A 23175-nucleotide genomic window follows, 5' to 3' on the forward strand; every position below is an offset into this window, starting at 1 on the left:
GGGTACAGCGGAGACTATGGAAGATATAATGGAGGTATTCCATTCATACTATAAAGAATTATATACTCAAGATCCTGTTGCTCAGGATCAGATTGAGCAATACCTTCGTGAATTTGACCTATCTGAGCTAGGGACTACTGAAAGAGAAGAGCTGGAAGCTCCAATTTCTATGCAAGAATTACAGACCGCATTAGATGACTTAGCGCTAGGGAAAGCAGCTGGACCGGATAAACTTCCTTTGGAGGTTTATCTGATGCTTTTTCCTATTATAAAGGATGATATGCTTGCTACATTTACATCCGCTCAATGTGGAAATCCCCCTCCATCTTAGGATGATGCAAATATAGTGGTTTTTAAGAAGAAAGATAAGTCCCCCAGACTTCCTGGGTCATATAGACCTATATCAATAAATGCGGATGCCAACTTGCAACTCGGCTAGTGCAAGTCTTTCCACCACAGTTATCATGGCATCAGCATGGTTTTCTGCCTGGCAGGAGCCCGGTCAACCATCTGCATAGGGTTATAGTGTGGCTGGATTATTCCACGTCACTACAAAAACACAGGCATCATTTTTTTAGATGCTGAAAAAGCATTTGACCGTGTATCATGGGAATTTCTATGGGCTACAATGCGTAAGATGGGGGTTGGGTCCCAGTTTTTGCTTGCATTACAGACTATGTATAAACGCCAGTGGGCTAAGATTTGTACAATGGGGCAAGAATCATCTTTTGTATATATAACCAGGGGCACACGGTAAGGATGCCCATGTTCACCTTTATTTTTTGCCATTTATATCGATCCATTGCTGCAAATACTGGAGACCACCAATGGTATACAGTCAATGGTAGAGGGCCAGCATCCAGTGCGTGTTCTCGCCTACGCTGATGACATAGCGGTGGTAACATCGGACCCAGAGTAAGCACTAAGAGATTGAGCATTTGATCCAGCAGTTTGGGAAAGCCGCTGGATAAAAGTTAAACATCTCAAAAACCCAGGTCGTTTGTACTGAGGGGCTTTGCCCTGGAGAGACCTGTGTGACACAAGAAGCAAGGTACTTGGGGATTAAAATTAGGATGTCACTCCAGGAGATAGTATATGTAAACTGGGCTGATACACTAGGATCAGTTAAAAGACAGCTGGAAAAGGTGGAATGCGTACATCTATCAATGGTTGGTCGACGGAATGTTTTAAAGATGTGTATACTCCCCAGGGTGCTTTACTATTTTCGGACAATACCGCTGGAGCTGACACGGCCACAATTAATGCAGTTGCAATCGGTTGTAGATAGGTTTATTTGGGGCTGGAAGAAGGCCCGGCGTGCTTCAAAATATATGATGTTACCATTGGCACGAGGAGGGTGGGGAGTGCCGAATTTTGCTTTTTACTACTTGGTTTGCTTTTTGCAAAATATTAAATATTTGGTTATTGGTGGAGAAACAATGTTGTTTGAATCCCCAAACATTAATCAGATGCTATTAGGAGTCCAGGCGCGAGAAGTCTTGCTTAACTTTTTCGAACCAAGTTATTTTAAAAGAACACAATTTAAAAAACTGTACTTGCAGCATATAAAGCTTAGAAATGGATGCGTAAAATCATATCAATAAACCAGATTTGTAATTATACGCCTTTCGACTCCACAGAAATATTCCTGTTGATTTTTTGGGATACAAAGATGACGACATGGAGGGATAAGGGGATTCGCCGCCGGATATCTATAGTGCTGGGGCAATTGTTTCTTTTGCGGAACTAGTCGCACTATTTACAATATCTAAGAATGATTTTTTTTATATTTACAGATACAGGACTTTATTTATAAACACTGTAGAAATCTACCTATTCTAACTAATGAACTTCTAGAAGCTTTGATTAAAAGGGCTAAGATTGGGATTCTGTATGATATATTATTGGCAATTCAGCGTGACGACATAGAGATTCAAGATAAGAAATGGAGGGATAGACTTGGCAATTCTGGTTTATTTTTGCAAGAATCGATTTATATGGCTAGCAAAGTTATATTGACGGCAAATTTACGCACCCAACATTATAAAACCTTGTTTAATCTATACCATACACCTGCTAAATTGATGAAGTGGGGTGGTGTTCATGATGGAAAATGTTTTAGGTGTCAGTCGGATGTGGCAGATATTGTACATATATTTTTTTTATGTATTGCGTTGAGACAATTTTTTTTATGTATTGCACAATTTGTCTTAAACAACAAGGGTTAATGTCCCCATATCTAATGAGATGATGCTATTAGGGGTGTATGAGGACAGGGAAACTTCGCAGACTTGCGATCCATTTCGATATTTTATTTTTATGGCCATGGCCGTTGCTCGACTATGTATTGCTTCGATGTGGCTGCAACCAGAGGCGCCATCATATGGAATGTGGCGAGCAAAGTTTTATAAGGTGTTTAATCTTGAATTTAATTTATATCGTATTAAATCGCTGAAGAAAAAACAATTAGGGGTAAACATTTGGCAGTCCATGCTACAACATATGGAGATGTCGTTTTGAAATTATGTTTTAGATGATATCCATTTTAGATTCTTTATGGAATTTTTCAACGTCTCTACAGCACGTTGATCTATGTATGATTTACAATTGCTATATATGCTATGTACTGAACAATAAATAATTTTAACAAAAAACAAAAAACAAAGCTACCAGGCGGGTGTATTTGGGCTCCGCCTTGTATCCTTTTTATGGATTGGGACTATTGTGGAGCCCCTCCAGGATTCTGGTATTCTATTTAGCTGCCTAATTTCCAGAAAGAGGGGTAGTAGGATATTAGCCCAATCTTCACTCTTCGCTCTGAACAGGGCAGGTGGCATGCCATTTGGTCACGGGGCTCCTTCGTTCCTCCCTTTGGCGATCTGCTTTTGAATTGAGAGTGACAACGGGCAGCTCACTTCGCCTGATGGTTTGATTGCTGTGGCTGGGTACTCCTGCTCCCCTATCTCAGATATGCTTAGTTTAGCTTGTCCCTCTGGAATCCAGCTGCTGACCATTTGAGCTCCTGCGTTTTCTATGTGATTGGTAAAATATTTTATCCAATTTGCTTCTGAGATGTGAGACCCAATGTCATTAAATTGGGGGCGTCTGATCTCATTCACAGTTTTCCAGAAGCGGGCACTGTTACGGTTCGTATTGTATAGGAGTTTTGCCCAGGTTTCATTCTCGCAATCTCTCTTGATGTTCCATTTCAATCTTTTTAACGCTGCCCTCTGATGACTGAGAAATGCTTGTTCATTAATGTACCCTGGGGATCTTCTCACCTTGCGCAGAGTCGAGTTTATTGATCCTTTAAGTAACTTCAGCTGGGCTCTCTGCTCTTACTGTATTTTATTTTTTCCACCTTTTTTCTGAAAGTTGTCATTTGTAGGGAAAGCATCTGCAAGCTTTTCTAGCAGTGTGACTGTGAAATGTCCCCAGTGAGCGATTCGATCATCTGTGCTTCGAGCTTGCGAATTGAATTATATTGCAGCTTCAGCCTTTATTGTGCATTCAGTCCTTTTTAGATTTAAGGTCTGAATAGGCCCCAGGGATATGTCTGGCCTAATTAAACTAGGTGCAGTAGCTGATAGTTGGATTTCTTGGGGGCGAAGGTCGCTTTCACCCTTGTCCCCCATTCTGAACATGAGAATGTATGGGAACAGCGCAAGACTTGCAAAGGTGTAATCCAGTATAGAGCTTGTTGTGGAGTAAAAGGATTTGACTGGGGGAGAGTCTTCCGGATATCTTCCATTCAGTGCGCAAAGATTTTGATGTTCTAGGTCTTCAAGGAAGTGGCTGTTACGGCTTTTCTTCTTCCCTGCAATGGAGCGCATTGTATATTCTAGTTGGATTCGATACCTCCTCCCCTTCTGCCGAGCCGTTGAGATAATGGTTTAGATCTCCTGTCAGGATGAACATCGGGTTTTCCATCTCTGCAGCATATTCAGCCAGTTGGTTGATGATTTTGGTCGAGTCCTTTGCGTTTCGGATGGACGTACGAGTTAATTATGCAAACCTCCATTTCTGTTTCATCAAGGGCGATTCTAATTGTGGCTGCTAGTATTGCCCTTGACGTTGAGTCCATGAGGGTTGCTGAGGCTATTTTCTTTGTAGAAACATAAGTGGTCAGCCGTCCTGAGCAGTGGCCATACCTACCGGTCCTAGTTGCTGGTGTGGCGAAACATGTGTAACCCTCAATATGCTGTGGTTTCTTGCAACATAATTATGTCAAAGGTAGTAGCATCGTTCAAAAATTCAGGGTCCTCTATTTTTGTTGCTAGGCCATTAATGTTCCACGAGGATAGCCTAAAGGAAGGTTCCTTTGCCCTGCTATAGACTATCTTGTGGGTTGCGTCAGTCCTCCTCTGCAGGTATAATTACTGTGCGGGATAGTGTTTCTCTGGTGAGACCTTGGTTTGAGTAGGCGACTGCCCTCGACCATACATCTGGGCGATCCCGCTGGCTGCTGGTACTCCGTTGGCGTGATCTCCCCCACGCGCCTCCGAGTACGCTGTTTGAGTATGCTTGATTTTTTTTGTTACAGGGCTTACAATGCTCAATAATGGAAGTGGGTAAGCTGGTTTTTGAAAAGTGGTAATATCAATGCCCTAGTTTTGGAATATCACCAGTTCAGCTAGGATTGTATCTGCAATTTTGCTTGTGGACCACGTTGTCTTTGTTACCTCTGGACTTTGAGAATTAGCAATGGGTATGAACTCTACAGAGAGTAGATCCATTGAACTTATGTCGGCCAGGTTTGGAATGGACTTCGTTAGTCTTAGAATGTTTCTTCGGTTTAATTAATCATGATGTCCCTTTGAGGTATACTGAGGATGAAAGACCAAGACCTCTGTTTCTTGCTGTCTGGTTCTTGGTATTTGTGGTGTCGGTAGCTGTAAATTTGCTGTGACCATTGTTTCAATCGGAGCTGTAAAGCTGGTTGTTTTTCCGGATTGTATTTCCACTTGATTGCTTGGTCCTTCTGCTAAAAAGTTCTTTATGGTTGGTTTGGATGTTGAATACATGAGGGTTGTTTGCTTTGGAACTTGGCCCCCTGTCTTTGTTTCCAGTGACTTCCTGCTGGGGCTGTCTTTGGATGGTGTAATAAGCCTTTTAGTCTCTGAGCGGTGAGACCTGATTTGGCCTCTCTATCGATCCGCAAGCTTTTCTTCTGGGCCCTGTGATTGAACTCGTGATTGCTGCTTTTTGCTTTGTTTCGCTCAGCCTTGAGGCCCTTGGATTGCATGCCTCTCCGTGTGTCTGCTGTAGCGATGTAGGTTCACTGGATGGGTCCCTTTTTTCTCCCCTCAGTTCTTGTCTGTGTGTAGGCTGTTGGTTGTGACCTGTACAAAAGGGGGTGGTGATGGACGGAGCATCTGAATCAATCAAACACTCACACCCAGTCAAAAGATCTGGGTTTAATCCATCACCGTTCTTTAGCCCACTCTGCCACCCCAGTTCAGACATGACTATATGCAAATCAGTCTGACCCTGTGCCTCATGGGAACAGTCCAGCCCGAACTGCCAAGCCATGTCTTCCCTGGACCGGAAACAAGCTTCCGAGGACCGGTTTCTGGCATTCCAGCCATCTTCAGCCCGGCTTGCTTGAATCCAGTGGCAAAGTGAGCAAGGGACTCATGTCTGAGCATACTATGCCACACTTATGGCAGCCAAAAGCAGTACAAAAGGGGGTGGTGATGGACGGAGCATCTGAATCAATCAAACACTCACACCCAGTCAAAAGATCTGGGTTTAATCCATCACCGTTTTTTAGCCCACTCTGCCACCCCAGTTCAGACATGGCTATATGCAAATCAGTCTGACCCTGTGCCTCATGGGAACAGTCCAGCCCGAACTGCCAAGCCATGTCTTCCCTGGACCGGAAACAAGCTTCCGAGGACCGGTTTCTGGCATTCCAGCCATCTTCAGCCCGGCTTGCTTGAATCCAGTGGCAAAGTGAGCAAGGGACTCATGTCTGAGCATACTATGCCACACTTATGGCAGCCAAAAGCAGTACAAAAGGGGGTGGTGATGGACGGAGCATCTGAATCAATCAAACACTCACACCCAGTCAAAAGATCTGGGTTTAATCCATCACCGTTCTTTAGCCCACTCTGCCACCCCAGTTCAGACATGGCTATATGCAAATCAGTCTGACCCTGTGCCTCATGGGAACAGTCCAGCCCGAACTGCCAAGCCATGTCTTCCCTGGACCGGAAACAAGCTTCCGAAGACCGGTTTCTGGCATTCCAGCCATCTTCAGCCCGGCTTGCTTGATCCAGTGGCAAAGTGAGCAAGGGACTCACGTCTGAGCATACCCTGCCACACTTATGGCGGCCAAAAGCAGTACAAAAGGGGGTGGTGATGGACGGAGCATCTGAATCAATCAAACACTCACACCCAGTCAAAAGATCTGGGTTTAATCCATCACCGTTCTTTAGCCCACTCTGCCACCCCAGTTCAGACATGACTATATGCAAATTATTTATTTATATTATTATTTATTTATAGAACTTATAGAGCGCACTATCGCCGTTGCAGGCATCCTGGCGCTGAAGCTCCAAAGACATGAAACGGAGGGACAGCAAAAAACAGCCAACTCAAACCCTAGGGAATAGCCAAGTTTTCACGGATTTTTTGAACGAGAGAAGTTTATCCAGTTGCCTAATCTCCCAAGGTAGACTGTTCCACAGTTTGGCCGCAGCCACCCCAAAAGATCTTCCCCCTGCCCTGACTTTTTTAAATCTAGGGACTCCCACCAGGCGTGCTGACAAAGAGCGCAGTGCCCTAGCGGGGGTATACCATGCAAATTTAGCTTGCAGCATTCTGGGTCCAAGCCCATGGAGGGCCTTAAAAACAAGGCAGAGAGACTTAAATCGTATTCTCTGTCTAAGGGGGAGCCAGTGGAGTTCGGCCAGGGCCGCGGATGCTGATGTTCTTCTGGGCAACCCCAAGGCCATTCTGGCCGCCGCTGATTGAATTCTTTGGAGCCTATCAAGCAAAAAACTGGGAGACTCGTGCAACAGTGCATTGCAATAGTCGAGTCTACTCAGAATTGTACATCTGGCCACCAGGGCCCGGGCAGAGGAAGGTAAAAATGGCATGATTTTGCAAAGGGACCTAATCAGGGCGAAACAGGACGATACTGTTTTTGCAACCTGAGCCTCCATAGACAGCTTATTGTCCAGCATAACACCTAGGTTACGCACTGTTTTAACAGGCGAAACCCTAGTGGCAAATTCTGGGGGCCAGAGATTATCAGGGAGAGAGTGTGAAATCTTACTCCCCGCATAGAAGAGCAATTCAGTTTTACCTGCGTTGAATTGCAGGGAGTTAACCTGTAGCCAGCCAGCCACGTCCCTCAAACACTCATGGAAAACCTCAACCGATATTGAATCCTCCCCCTCAAAGGAGAGGATCAGTTGAGTGTCGTCCGCATAATTAATCGTATTGATCCTATAGAACTTAATCAGGGAGATCAACGGTTTTAAATAAAGATTAAACAAAATAGGGCTAATAGCCGAGCCCTGAGGAACACCATGTGTTACTGGGAGAAATGCAGATTAAAAAGGGGGGAGGGCCACAGCCTGCTGTCTGTCTTCAAGAAAGGAGCAGAACCATCGCAGGGCACAGCCCCTCACCTCAGCCTCCTGCAATCTGCACAGGAGGATCTCATGGTTTACCGTATCAAATGCGGCAGACAGGTCAAGCAAAATCAAAGCAGTTGCCTGACCCTTGTCTGCACGCATTTGAAGCTCATCCATGGCCGTTACCAAGGCCGTCTCAGTCCCATGGGCAGGGCGAAAGCCGAATTGCAAATCCTCCAGCAGCTGGTGTTGCTCCAAATGTTTGGACAATAGAGAAATCAGTCTGACCCTGTGCCTCATGGGAACAGTCCAGCCCGAACTGCCAAGCCATGTCTTCCCTGGACCGGAAACAAGTTTCCGAGGACCGGTTTCTGGCATTCCAGCCATCTTCAGCCCGGCTTGCTTGAATCCAGTGGCAAAGTGAGCAAGGGACTCACGTCTGAGCATACCCTGCCACACTTATGGCAGCCAAAAGCAGTACAAAAGGGGGTGGTGATGGACGGAGCATCTGAATCAATCAAACACTCACACCCAGTCAAAAGATCTGGGTTTAATCCATCACCGTTCTTTAGCCCACTCTGCCACCCCAGTTCAGACATGGCTATATGCAAATCAGTCTGACCCTGTGCCTCATGGGAACAGTCCAGCCCGAACTGTCAGATTTTATTGTTGGCATAGTGATTAAAGTTTGTCTTTTTATTTCTTTTGTTCTGTGTTGTCCCTTAGTGGGATTCCTTGTCCAATTCCTTCTTCGGTTTCCGCATTTGCCTTTATTTCAATTGGCTGTTTTTGTAGCTTTTCCTTGTACCGGAAGATGTTTGGGAGTGACTGGCAGCGATTGTGCCTGGTTTGTTAAGCTTGTGTCTCTGTAGTTGGTGGCATGTTTGTTCTGTGAACCTTAGAAGATAGTGAAGTATTACATCCTGTTTGTTTGGGACTTTTGATTGCGCCCTTTCCTTTTCTGTTGGTGGCGTTGTTTGGCATTGAATTTTGGAAACACTCCATCGTCGAGCCTTTCCGTCTTCTCGATGACCGCCTCTGGATTTACTTTATGCGAGTTGCCAGTTGTTTTGCTGTTGATTGTTCCCTCCGTGCTATTGGAGATACCCTGGACTTTTATTGAATTTTCAGATGTCGCACCTTTGATATCCTCTATCAGACCACTTAGCATTGAGGGCAAGGTGGATAATTTATCAACAACCTGGTCGCAGTTGCAGCTGAGATAAGTGTTTGATTGCGCTCTTGATATCAGGACATTTAGGTTTCCCAGTTTTTCATCAATGCCTGCGGTAAAGACTGCCAGTGTATTCAATAGTGTTAATCATCTTCATCATCATCATCTTTATTTTGGCTTCATTTGCCATAAAAGATAAAACACAACAGTTATACAGATAAAACAATGTTACATCCTGGACAATTAATCAGAGGTTTTTAAAAACGGTAACATGATTCCTTGATACATATCATACAGGGAGCTGTAATTAGTCCTTAAAAACAAAAAAAGTTAAAAAGATAAGTACATGTTGATAATGTTTAAAATTATACAATTATACTGCAACCCTGGATAGTAAACTTCTTCTCTTCTGCCACAAGGGTTCCAGGTATTTGGCTACCGCAAACACTATCATGCCAGAGAGGTCCGTTTTGAGAACCCTATATGCCTGTAGGCAGTGAGTAAAGCCCAGATTTTTGCAGGCCGGAACTATCCACTGCCTTCTAGCCTGCGCATAGGTTCGACAGAAAAACAGTATGTGTAACTCAGTTTCCTGCTCATAGTTACACCCGAGGCAGTGACTCAGGGAGGGCTCAGTCCACTTGCTAGTGAAGGCTCAGATTGGTAAACTTCCGTACCTCCACTGCAGGTACAGTTTCCTAGTGTTAGTTGGAAATATAACATCTAGGATTCCCTCCAGCTTATAAGAATCCTTGGTCTTTAGGAAGGAGTCGGTCAGGGTACCAGACTGTGTGTCCTGTCTCTGTGCCACAATTTTGCTTTCATGGTACAGTGAAAGTAACTGCTTCGGAAAAACCGTGGAGCACGCAGTCGCAGGATCAAACCACAGGTTGGCTAGTCCCAAACGCAAACACTCGTTTTTTATGTGCTGGAACCAGGGGATATTCCCTACAATCGAGTAGTTCACAATTTCCTGCAGCTCAGACCTGTAGTTTACCTGCTCTGGTGTGGTCCACACTCTACGCCAGAAGATTAGGGGCCTAACTCCCAAGTCTTCATCAAGTGGCCTTAATAGTGTTAATTGGATCTCCATCTTTTCGGACTGATATTGCAGAGCTTCAACGGCTAGTTGTATTGTATTTAGTAGAGAGGTCCAAATGCCAGTGTTTTGATCCTTTCTGTGCTCATTCTCTTTTGTGCTTTTATTGTTTTGTTCTACTGAGAACGAGTCCTGGAGAGGTTCTGGGGGGATGGAGGGGGGGGGGGGGGGGAGTCTTGAGGAGAGTCTGCTCCTTGTTTCTGGTCTGAAGTGTAAGTGGCGATCATGTCCCCCCCATTCTTTTGTGTTTAAGTAGGATATGGTTGCCCTTCCCTCCTCTTTCTGGCTTAGGTCCGGTAACCCTGCGCATGATCCTCCGTGTAGGGTAGGCATACTTCCTTGAGCAAGGGGTTGTGGGATTGGTGGTGATTTTTTATTTACTCGATCTATTGCTTTGATGGGAGTGCTATAACTTCTTATGGTCATGTTGGTTAAGGCTGGAGTTAATTTCACTTGATTGTGCCCCATCTTCTCTCCTTGGGTCTGTACTGACTTCACTCTTGCCCTTGGTTACCTTGATAGTACATCATTTGTTTCTAACATAGCATAATCAGCTGTTTTTTGGGGCTTATGTTCTACAGTTTGACTCTTCTGAGTGCTGCCCTGACGGCTGGGTTTTGTTGGAAGATGTCCTGAACTGCCAGGCATTCCCGTAGAACCCGCTGGGGATGTGCTACCTGCCTCTTTCACCCCAGTCGGGTGTGTTGGCGATTAATGTTTGAACTCGGATTGCTGGCCTTGTTGCTGTTATGCTCCGCTTTTGTCTAGGGGCAGCAGGCTTAGGTCGGGCGCTTGCGGTTGTACAAGCAGGGGTAGCAGTGGCAGTTGGAGGCCTTTGAGGGTTGCGTTGCTAGAAAAAAGAACTGATCCTGCATCCTTTAGAAAATTAAACTTTGTATAGACTTTGGGTTGGTAAGAGCATGTGGCGCTGGAAGATTGCATCCTTTCTATTGTCTCATTCTGGTCCTGGTCGGTTGCAATGAGTTTTTGTTCGTCATAATCCTGAGTGCTGGGGTTTTTTTTCTTTCCTTTTTTCCCTTTGATTTGGGCGGCATGGATTCTAAACCGGCTCTGAAGAGCTGGGGAGCAGAAGAGCTAAAGGAGCTGAGGAGTGCCCTAGCCCCTCCCGCTGGGCAGCCGCCCCCCCCCCCCTCCTGCTGCGGTGATTAAGCTTGTGTTAAGTTTGTTAAGTTTTTGTTTAGCTTGCAATCTTGTACCCACCGCAGTCAATTTGGCTCCAGATGCCTCCTCCCGCCGTGACAACTGTCCAGTCACCTCACCTCACCTCACCTCTGGAGCAGAGGGGCCACGCTGGATGTCCGGTTCACTGTCTGCGGGGGTCAGCTCGGGAAGTTCAGGCACAAACTGCGGCACGTTGGGGCGCTGTGGTGTTTCATACAGTGCTCAATGCTTACAGTGCTCATGCCTCGCTCGCCTGCTACTGCCGCACACGCCCACTCCACTCTGCACTGCTCCTTGCCTTCGAGGCCTTCGGCCCGTCTCACCAGTACGGCTTCTCGGACTTCTGTTTGTACCTCTTTTGCGCTCAACGGGTGTTCAACGGAACCCCGTGCTCCAAACCATTTTACTCCTTGATCCACTTGATGCCTTATAGCTATTGGGGGCGGCTCCTCACCTCCTCCCCTCACCTCACCGTCTGTCTGGCACAAAGCTCCTGCCTCAGCAAGCGTTGGGTAATGGTGATGGAAGACTGGCAGGACTGAGTGCTCTCCCACAGCAGCGGCTCCCGTGAGTCGCCTGTGACTTTCGCGGCTCAGCTGGGGCCCCCGCGGGTCAGCTCGGCTGCAGCCCCTTACTTCCTCCGGTGTTTCTGTATTTTCTGCATATTTTGCCCGCGGTGCTCTCCCGCGACTCACTCGCGGTTCGTGCTGCTTCCTGGTTCAGCGCGACCTGCATAGCCAAAACCTTGCCTGGACCGGGACCCTTCAGAATTATTCATGTGGAGCTGCTTTGTCTAATTTGAAACCATCATTTTGTAATTCTGGCTCCATGAATAAAGAATGTCTCCCTGTGTAAGAAAGTACTACATTCTTCCTCCCTCAGAGTGGTTGTGCACTGCTGAAGGCAAGCTAAAACTGCTTGGAGGTTGTTGCTGCAAGCAAGGGTCACTGGGTGGACTGATGCCATGGCTGGCTTGCAAGTAGCCAGCCACATCTTCTGCCATGGAAGGGTTGGAGTGAAAGCAAACATGGCTGGGCAGACTAGCCTTTCAGGTAAGCCAAAGACTTCTTGCAGGATCAGCTTGAGGAGCAGTTCTGTGCCCTCTATTTTGAGAGGTACTGAGATGAGGTCCGGGACTTCCTTCTTTGTTCAGCGATGTACGTCTCCCCTTTATGGTCCCGGATTGCCTTAGAGTGCAAGAGGACTTATTTTTTTATCACATGACTGAGTCATGCTCCAAAACACACCAAAGACATCTCATGCAGGTCTATGACCAACATCTGTGTTCACAGTCACTGCATAGTTTGAAACCTCTTGTTTTAGAAGGGGACATTGTTTACTTGCTAACTGGATTTATTTTTGGAGGTCTTCGAAAATGAAAGATGTCCAAAGCTGGGCAGTGGAATATAGTGTGTCTGGTGAGGTGTCTCAGAACTCCTCATTTTCATTTTTCCACTGTTCTTAGGCAGCACATATGACATTCTCATGAAATCACCTACCATGCACACATGCAACGCAATTAGATATGGTACGTGCCCAGTGGAACACACAGTTATGAAAAGATTACTGGACTTAGCGGTTGCAGGAAACTGATCATATTACTCTATGCTGCCTTAATGCAGGACAGGGGGGAAGACAGAGTTAGAGCCCAAGGTATATGGGCGGTGGATTGTGCGGATGAACTGGCAATCCCACAGTGGAGGCAAGCATATGAACAAGATAAAAAGATATCCCCTAATGCCCGGTTCAGGCTAATACAATGTAATTTTCCTCCATAGAACATACATCAGCCCCGCCCCCCCCCCACACTTTTTTATTAAAGTATTTTAAACATTTCCATGAATAAAGCATCCATGTATAGCTATTCTTATTAATTTTCATGTTACCCACTTTACATTATACAATGTTCACAGCAGTCACTATATGAAAATAGCACAAGGTGTGGCTCAAATATAACAAAACGTATCTATAGAAACAAACAGTAATAGGGCCATCTATATTTGGGTCAAAATCCACACTTTGGGCGTGGCAGGGGAGGCAATGGAGTGAGACGTGCTTTTCTCCGTCCTCTCGGGGCCCATCATGCGACTGCTTACTGCTGAGAGGCGCTCAGCCTTGGTTCAAGGGGCATTCAGTGACACCCTACACTTTGTGGAACCGACCGAAGGTTGCGTGAGAGGTGGTGCCCGGAGTGGTGAAAGTCTTGAGGGAGGAGGCGACTAGAGGCGGGCGCTATCTTGACCTTGGAAGCCACTGTACCACTGCCACTACATACTACTCAAGAGAGCACGCATTGAGTCCAGTGAAGAGCGCAGTCCCCTGAGAAGCGAGGGTGGGAGCAGCCACAGCTGGCATTGTGGTCTCCACATCAATGGCAGGACCGCCGGGACCATCGTGCCACTATGCAGCTTGAAATAAATTCCCTTCCTGCTTGAGCGCTACCCATCTACACTGATGGTTGCCGGCGACCTCTAAGGTTTTTTTGGGGCTTGCTGGAGGCGAGGGGAGGTTGACTGCCTCTTCAAGGTACGTGCAGCACCGCTCCTGTGGTGAAGACTGCCAGACCAGGGGCCTACCCGGTGAAATGGTGGCTTTGTCCTGCCCTTGCTGGCTCCGCGGAGACTCCAGGCAGCGCATGACTGCATGGATTCCTCAACCTGGCTTGCTCTCACAGTGGGTGGGCCCATCGAGGCTGCAGGAGCTGGGCCCACCTCGCCGCCCCCTAGAGAGGGACCAGACGCGCGCACACATACACTGGCAAGAGCAGAGCTGCGGTTGGGCAGATATAGACTGTGGATTGGGAGTCAGTGATCACTAGCTAATGCCAGAGGTGCGAAAATCTAACCCTACTACACAGCAAAGTTACCAGCGGAAACTATCTGGAACCTGGGCTTTGAGCCCTCTGCGGCGCAGAGCACGCAACTATGTGTATGGGAAAGCAAGAGGCTGGAAGCAGCAGCGGAGTGTTCCTGGTAGTGTAGTTCAGAGACAACTACATCGAGGCCTGCAAGGGGAAACATTGCAAGCAACGGAAAACAGTGGGCATACCCACACACACTGCCTTGGGCCAGAGACCCTGCAACGCTAAGAGGCTAGATGGCACAACCGTAGTGGGACCGTAGTAATAGCCGGGAACCTTTGGAAACGTGCGCTGCATGGACAGAGCATGCAGGCAGGGCCCTTGCCTGGGGAAAAGCCTAAGGAGTAGAAAGCCCCCTATTGGCTGCTTCCAATACCACACAGACGACGCAGAAAAAAACATATAGGCTTTACATGGGACGCTTGTGCCCTTTACACTACGTGCTCAAAGTTGGTGAGAAGTGGAGGCAGCCAACAACTCCATCCAGAAGAGTGCGCTGCCTCCGGGTGCCTGGGCCTCTAAACAGAGCATAGCAGTCAGAGGCAGTCCCATTGAACAAGATACTTAACCTTCGGTAACAATATATCTGTAAGAAACATTAGTTAGTTATGGATTACTTAACTTAGAATTATCCCAGGCGTCAGACTGGATCCGGAAAGTTTTTTAGTCAGCAGTACCTGTGCGCGTCGGAAGGTGGCGTCGGTCGGCTCTGCGCCCGTCGTTGGCGTTGTGGTCGCCGGAATGACATCGTGGTAGCTCCATACATGCCGCCCTCGCGCTCCAACGTCAGTTCTGTACACAGCTTTCCGCGCCAGAAAAGCAGAGCCATGCAAGACACTGACCACTGGTGCACAAAACTAGGGCCCCGAAAGGATAACACTAGAAATCCGTTCGCAGAACGGGGAGGATGGGTGGGGCGGCAAGGAATCTATAACTAACTGTTTCTTACAGCTATATCGTTACCAAGGTAAGCAACTTGTTCTTCTGAAAGAAACACATTAGTTTTAGATTCCTTACCTTAGAATAGATACCCCAGGAATACCAACCCCGGTGGTGGGTCTGCAAACCAAGATCACACCAGAAAGTACTGGAGAACAGAACAGCCTAAGAAGCAGTCTCTCCGGACTTGGGTATCCAGACAGTAATGCTTCGTAAACGTGTGCAGTGATGCCCACATAGCTGCCTGACACGTCACGTAGAGGAACTCCCCTTCCAAGGCCGTAGTGACTGCTGTCACCCTGGTGGAATCCTTCAAGCTTCGAGGAAACACCAATGAATGAGCCTCACCTGATGTGGTACTGTTTGCCAAGATCTGAACTGTAGTGATCTGCATTTTGTGTTGGAAGGTATTAGACCAGGCAACTAGTCCACAGCAAGATGAATTGGAATTGACCCTCCATAACACTTTGAAATTCAGGAGCAGTCACTGCTAGGAATCTTTAATGTATAATCCAAGCCATAAGGGAAGCATTGGTCAGGACCGTCGCTTGTGAAAAAGTTAACAGAACGGCTCTCCCAAAAGGGAATTTTCCACATATCTCAACCACAAAAGGTTTGCGCATAAACTCTGGGAGTATTAATTATTTTTGTGAAATCCTCCAAGGTTCGAGGAGACACCATTGAATGAGCCTCACCTGAAGGACCAAAAAGTCACAAGAAAAATCTCGATTTAAGTTCAAAGTCAAAATAGTTGCAATGATTGGAGTACATTTTCACCTTTCAGTTGAACAAAGAATCTGCTTACAATTTGCTTGTTTCTAGGATTGCACAAATACATTTCAGCCACTGCTGATGAACAAGAGAAACATACTGAATTTCTCCCAAAGTTGAAGAAAAATTCTAACAGCAAGATACTAACCAGTCATTTAAATTCTCCCTGGTTATACGGTTGTCTTTTTTGTTTGTTTTTTAAATCTTTTCATTAGGCAGTTTATAGATTTATATTACAGCATATCAGGTAATCTGCACGCAAGGCGCGCAGTGGACAACACCATTATACAATACATTGCCATTAAGGACATACCAGTTAAGACAATGGTGTGTAGCCTTAACTGACAGAAGTGTATTAACTACAACGTCTGATTAAAGAGAGTCTAGTATTGCCAGAGTAATAAAAATATAAAACACTTCTCAACCTCAAATGAAAAGAAGTAGCCCACACCCACACCGGAATCAAGGACAACTGGTACAATATTAGAGCATGGAAATATCTGTCACTTGAAATGGAAGGACAAGTTATGTTTCGCAAAAGACGAATGAACCATTCGGGGAATTCAGAAACCGTGGTTGGGCATGAGACGCGGTGTAGTCCGGAAAGGATCTCTCACGAAAGACTGTAGCTCAGACAGCAGTGTGTCCCAACCGGCAGTAATCGGGTATTTACGCACGCCCCTAATATCTTCACTTTGCAAGGTAGTACTCTTAGCCTTAGCCCAGTTATCTATGGAGTGGACCCAGGCAGGGAGTTGAAGAGATCTGGGTGACTTCATTTGCGAGCAATTAGATGCTTAGCTAGCAAAAGAGCCAGATCCAAGAACTGCACAGTTACTAGGTTCTTTTGGGTGCATCTGAAAATGGCCAACAGTCATTTCTCCATTGTGTGTATCGAGGGGTTCTACGAACAGCAGGCTGAGAGTGTTGTGACATCCAGCCTGTAGTGGGAGCATGGGGCCCGCCCATAACATATGCAATAAGTCTGCGTCTGACAAAAGGCAGCAGGGACAATCGGCATCTGTGCAGTGAAAGTAGTGATTGATTTTGTCTGGGGTGAGGTAGGCCTTGTGTAATATGTAGCATCAAATTCATTTAAATTTGCATTGCGAGACACAAAGGCTGAGTAAACTAGGATATTCCGCCATTCTTTTTACGAGTAGGAGCGACCTAGCTCACAGTCCCAGTGTGCTCATAATGATGTTAGAAGTGCTGCAGCGTGTATATGTAAAGAGTCAGCAAACCATGCTATTAAGTGGTAGCCCAACCTCAAGGCATGCAAATATTGAAATGCACCACAATGCACCCTTTAAGCCCGGGTAAGTGAGTTGTATTGCAGAGAGTGACCTGGGTGACGCCCCGCATTTGCCATGAGTTCCTCCAGAGGGAGGAGAGCACCATCATGATAAAGATCTCCAAGACTATGAAGCCCACCTTCATGCCAAGGGTTCACCTCTGCCAGGAAAGTGAGTGATCCCCCTCTAGGTGTACCAAGCAGTGGAAGCGCCAGAGGCTATTGTGTCACTAAGTTAGTGAAGAAAAGGCATCCCCGGAAGCAGTGACAGGCAAACAGCATAAGATAAGAGCGGGGCAAAACTGTTTTGGAAAAGGGATTTAAAAGATGCACTATTCTTTTCAACTCCCATGAGGGGGAGGTAGTGCCAGTGTCCTCCAGCTAGCGACCTGATAACCACCTGACTTCCTACTGCAGTTGAGAGGTCAGACAATAATTTCCTAAATTTGGGACTTCTAAACCCCCCTTGGTTATACTGTCATTGTTCAAAACATTTATCCCCAAACCTCTTTAAAACGAATACATGTAAGAGTTTAGTACATTTGTTATCATTTGTAACCCACCTGAATCTGTGAGGTGGCGCGCTGATTTTAAGAGTCATCTTTATAGTGCCATGCAGTGAGCAGTGTTCCACAATGATTTTATCTTTCATAGTTTAATGAGTTCCTACATCATTGTCAATATGTCCAGAGGACTAGCCAATTTCCTCTCCAGAACATGAGGTTTTCCAGAAGTGCATACCAACAATGGCAGACAAAACTGTTGTAAAAGAAAGCCCGGACACACATAGGAGACACACATCAAGACGGTCCAAGCAAAGTTAACTTTCTAATGTGACATAATAAAGGGAGCAGGAAGAAACACATGCACAAGCCCCTTCAAGAAATGTATCACAAGTGGTGACTAAAATAAAGAGGGTGGAGCCGGTAAATGTAAGAAGGTTGAAAGGGCCAGCAAATAAATCTTTAGTTACGCTCATAGCAAAGCATTCCTGGGACAGAGATAAAACATACAATAAAACACCAGACAATTTTGCATTTAGAGGGTCACCTTGCATCTCCTCACACCAGGCTAACAAAGTTTATCCAACAAAACAGAATACACAGTCTTCAATGGAACGATGCCCATCAGCTAGAAGGAAATCCATCTCCTCCAGTATTAGATCAAAGCCTTTCAATTAGATTTTCTCAATTTCCAGGCATTGTGATGTAGATTGTCACGGTACAAGTGAAACACTGATTCACCTGACGAGGCAAATTGAAAGGGAGGGCAAATACTGATGTTCAGGAGTATTACACTCTCCAGGTCCAGTCAGAATGAGCTTTGCTCAGGCTCTCTGGACTCCTCTTCAGGACACTTGGGATCAGTGGCGGGGCAGGAAAATGCAGCGTAGGTAGTAGTCTCCCGAAGGTGAAACATGCCTCCCGGGGAATCTCAAGTGGGAAAACTCCAGGCCACCAACAGCTGGGTAGTGACCATTTTCAGAGGCAGTGAACAAATCTACTGAGGGGATGACCCACTGAGCAAAGGTAGCCCGAACCACCTCAGAGTACACATGTATTTTATGTTCACTAAGATGATGCCTGCTAAGCTTGCCCACCTTGATGAAGAGGGATATGCCAGGTGATTGAAAGTCAAGGAAATCCCGAGAAGGGGAAGCCATCGTCAAAGTCGCCAGCCAAAAACATGAGATCCTCCACCACCTGTTAATTGCACCACCACACAGTGTGTAAGAAATTGGACCACCTTGCCTCTGATGAACGGCAATAAATTCTTCAGGGGCAAATACATCACCCGCAGATCCAACAGACTGATAACATGTAGTGGCTCCATCTGGAACCAGAGACCTCTAATCTATACATTGTACAAGTGTCCTTCCCGGCCTAGGGATGACTTCAGTCACCACTTTAAGCTCCAAAAGTGGTAAGGAGTGCAGCCTACCACAAGTCAGGATAGTAGGTTGTCCTAAATACATACCTAGCTCTGGACCCTCTGGTGCTGAAGATTCCATTTGAGGGCCCGCAAATGCCAATAGGATTGGAGCAGCACCATCAGGATGCACAAAGACAGAAGCTCAAAGTCTCAGAACAACTGAAAACTAAACAGTTGCTGTTACAGGAAATTTTCAGACCTATCCCTATAATGGGAATTCTGTGTTCAGTCTTAATATAGGAGTTTGGCTCTTTACTGGCGAGCCCTATGGAGGATTCTTGTTATTGTATCTGAAGGTGGTCTGAGACTAACTGAGGTGAGCCCACCTTAAGCAGCTGGTTGTCGAGGTACAGGAATACATGTATCCCTAACCTGTAAAGAGAGGCCACACACACGGACGTCAGTGAACGCCCAAGGGACAGAAGGCATAGCAGTGAACTGATACCGGTCCCAACCCACTACAAAAAAGAATTCCTTCTTTTGGAACTGCAGGACCGACTTGTGGAAGTAGGTGACCTGCCCACCAGGCAGCTCTCTGGGTCCAAGGTCAGCGGGACCTGTGCACGCATCATCCTAAATGTTTCCTTCATGAATGAGTTCAAGAGACTGCGGTCTAAAATCAACCTCCATCCCTGTCCTTCTAGGGCATAATAAATGTTTAGGTTTATGTTTATTTGCTTGTAAAGCGCTCGAATGCTGAAGCGTCTTGGCGCTGAGGTGTGAGGGTAAAAAGTGAAGTGGGGACAAAAGCCTATGTGGCTGTAAAAAGCCAGGTTTTCAGATTCTTTTTGAAAAGCGGAAGGTTTGGCTGGCGTCTCAGGGACAGAGGCAGTTTGTTCCAAAGCTTAGCCGCACAGTATGTTATGGCTCGCCCCCCCCCATCTAGCTCGTTTAAACTTCACGGTTTCTATGAGACCTTGATTGGCCGATCTAAGAGCACATGAGGGAACATATGGTATAAAAAGTTTTTAAAGATCAGCTGCACTCCCACCATTTATTGCTTTGTATACCAAAGATAAGGATTTACATTCAATGCGCTGTTTAATGGGCAGCCAGTGAAGTGATCTAATTCCAGCTGATGTGGCTGTCCTCTGTGCAACCCTAGGAGAAGTCTAGCTGCCGCATTTTGTAAAGACTGCAGTTTTTGCAGTTGAAATTCATCAATTCCCAGAAACAGTGCATTGGAGTAATCCAGCTTTGACAGAAAAAGAGCTACCATCACTATTTTTGGAGCTTTTTTTTTTTTCAGAACAAAACTATTTTTGGAGCTTTTGAGGTGTGAAAGAAAACTTTTTTTCTCAGAGGAGTTTTTAAAAGGAAAAAACCTGAGGAGATGAGACTATTCACATGCGCACCAAAGTTCAGTATGTTGTCAAAAATAATCCCCAAATCTCTGACCTTTTCGACTGGATGAGGGCACTCTCCGGCCTCTGACTGCCATTAGGCCTGATTCTAAAGGGGTTGGCCTGGCCCAAACTCCATCACCTCTGTCTTCTCTGTATTGATTTTCAGATAATTATGGCCCATCCAGGTCATATCAATAAGGCAGGCGGGAAACCTGGCTGCTGTGGTCTCTGGCTGGTTAGTGATGGAAATAATGAGCTGAGAGTCACCGGCATAAGAGACCAGCCCGAAGCTGTGTCTCCTAACTAAGTTGGCCAAAGGCGTGACATACAGATTAAACAGGATTGGCGATAACGCAGAACCTTGTGGCACTCCACAGTGGAGGTGAAAACTCTCTGACTGCATGCCATCCCAAAACAACTTCTGCTCCCTTGCCTCCAAAAAGGAGGACAGTAGGGACAGGGCGGTCCCTCCGACCCCTCTATCCTTCAGCCGCTGTACCAGAACAGTGTGATTTACGGTGTCAAAAGCGGCTGATAGGTCAAGGAGTACGAGGACCGCCCTTCCCCCCTCATCCACAGCCCTGCGGATCTCTTCAGCTGCAAACTATGTGACATGATTGGTTAGCAACATCAGCTCCTCTCTAGAGAGGAATTCATAATCTTTTGTCAAACGCTGGGCAAAAACTGCCAGAATATGTGGAGGCTGGTCCAAAAAAGGGAAGGACGTAACCAAACTGAACAATGTGTAGAGCCCACTGTTCTTAAGTATTGAAATACTAGCTGGCAATCCTGACCCACCCCTTTTCTTGCTCAAGGGTTCATTGGAGGGGAATCTAATGAGGTCTGGATGTTGCAGCACCTGGCAAGGAACTAGAAGAGCATGCTGCATATGCGGATTGCTATGGCCCCTAATTCCATTCCTTCTCTTGCTAACAAGAAAACGGTGAAAGGGCTGCTGCACAGGGTTTGAGGTCTTCCTCCAATGAAGATTCCTTAAAAAACTGCAATATTTTCAATATTGCTGGTGAAACTGGCAAGCATAAAAAAGCAGCCCCAATAAGTCTTAGCGCTGCTGCTGTTGAAACTAGTGCCGAATCTATCTTCTCACCCACGTAACCTCATTCTGTCCACAAGCAAAACCTAGACGTCACATGAAAACCCAACGGCACGCATCAAGGCATGCCAATGGATGACCACACTAGTACTCATAGCCTGGGCCACATGATTGGTAGTGTCGGGCAATATCTCATTAGATTTGACCTCATCCAGACCATCGTATGCTGTATGTGCAATGGAATTGCAAAACTCCTCCGATCGTGAAGAAAGAAATCACTGGCCATGTTGCTGAAAGTGAGCGTAGAGACTTTCAAGTACAACATATCACCAGCTGTACGGACAACCTCTGCAAAGGAAGGACTTCTAGTGAGAGTCCATAAGCCCAAATTCAACTAGCAGAGTCTGCTGCAAAGGCACTGGTGTGTGGTCTGATGCTGCAGGCTGGGGTGTAACAGGTTAGTCGCACCAGGTACTGACTCACTGGAAGAAGACTATCTGGACATCCTAATGCATTTGCACCAGTCAAGGCCATTACTGTTTACAAGACTTCCAACAAGGTCTTTGTGAAGGCTACAATCTGCAACGGAGTCAATGATAGTCCAGAGAATGTGGGTACATGCAGTGGTGATAGCAGACAAAAGATGAGTGCTAATAGTTAAGATGACCATACTGAAGGTTTGTTCAGCTTTGCATTAGCTTTTTTTGGTTTAGCACACTTAATATGCCATAGCAACCTGAAAAGGAAGATCCCAGATAAAAAATAGATATGGTTGCCATTTGTTGCACCGAAATATGAGGGTAACTGGAAGAAAGAGTGGTCCATTGAAAATTTGCCTCAGTAATCAGTATACATTATATGACGCATGGCAAGCCACCCAGGCACTCAGACCTGTTCCATTTAATGGTTGATTGGCTGCACACTTAAGTAACACTCACATTTCAGCAGTCACTGCAAACATCATATGAGGAAGAACCTCAGTGTCAAAAGGCATTACAGTCATTTTTTATGTTACAGCTTTGAAACGGACACATGTTATGACATTTTTGCAGTTTACTAAATTCCTTGCTAGTGTAATCAAGAACAATTTACATGTTTAGGGACAAAATGTGTTTTCTTACCTTATAAAACTTTCCATGTGTGGTTGTGCTGGTGGAGATGTTATTACTGGTGTGAATGTCTCAGTGCTGTTTGGTATTTTAGCAGGTAATGTGCTGCTTGCCAAAATTCCATTTGTTACTGTTTCACTCTTAAAAAGAATAAAAATATCACTGGTTGACAGGTGCATTGTCCGATAACAGAGGATACCGTAACCCACCAATGACCTCAAATCTACCCTTTTCAGGCCAGCCACACATTTTACAAACTTACATTTCTTCACATATCTGGAAGATGAAGATACATAGATACTTGGTTAGGTTTCAGCATTGTTAGTTAGGAGATTGGCAACACAAGCCTTCAGAGGCCAGAAACAGATATTACAAAGTAGATGCCACAGAACAACTCGCATATCCTCCACTAATGATCACACCTAACTCATACTAATTTAATCTACTACATAAAACTGGAGCGGAATGTTTGACAGCGCTAGACTAAACACAATAACCAATCATCATTGGAATAACCACAGGCAATACATCCCAGAGTAGTGCGAGACTCGCCACAAAGTGCTTACATTTCTGTCAGGGGGCATTAAACACTATAAAAATGAAATGATAGTACTATACAATATGTTCGTGAAAGCCTATTCCAGCATCTCTTAGATACTGTGTCAAATCTCACTATCCAAAGGGTAGCATATTTGTTTTATTTCTTATTCACTTAATGTTAAAATATCAGAAACCTGCCATCTAATGATTGGTTCTAACAGCTACATATATATTTTGAAAAGGTACAACTAAAACCATTTAATGTCATCCAAATCTCACAGTGTGCCTT

At 45.7% G+C, this 23175-nt stretch overlaps 1 protein-coding gene across 2 annotated transcripts in view; it reads right to left on the reverse strand.

The window, feature by feature from the left end:
- EPB41L5 (erythrocyte membrane protein band 4.1 like 5) overlaps positions 1-23175 on the reverse strand; it is a 1262314-nt gene that overhangs the window by 16049 nt on the left and 1223090 nt on the right. For both annotated transcript variants that reach the window (XM_078682077.1, XM_078682078.1), the window contains exon 25: positions 22359-22486. In XM_078682077.1, the coding sequence (XP_078538203.1) occupies positions 22359-22486 (128 nt within the window). The remainder of the gene's footprint in view (positions 1-22358; positions 22487-23175) is intronic.

Source organism: Lissotriton helveticus, chromosome 3_1 (assembly GCF_964261635.1).
Source record: "Lissotriton helveticus chromosome 3_1, aLisHel1.1, whole genome shotgun sequence".
Taxonomy (NCBI): domain Eukaryota; kingdom Metazoa; phylum Chordata; class Amphibia; order Caudata; family Salamandridae; genus Lissotriton; species Lissotriton helveticus.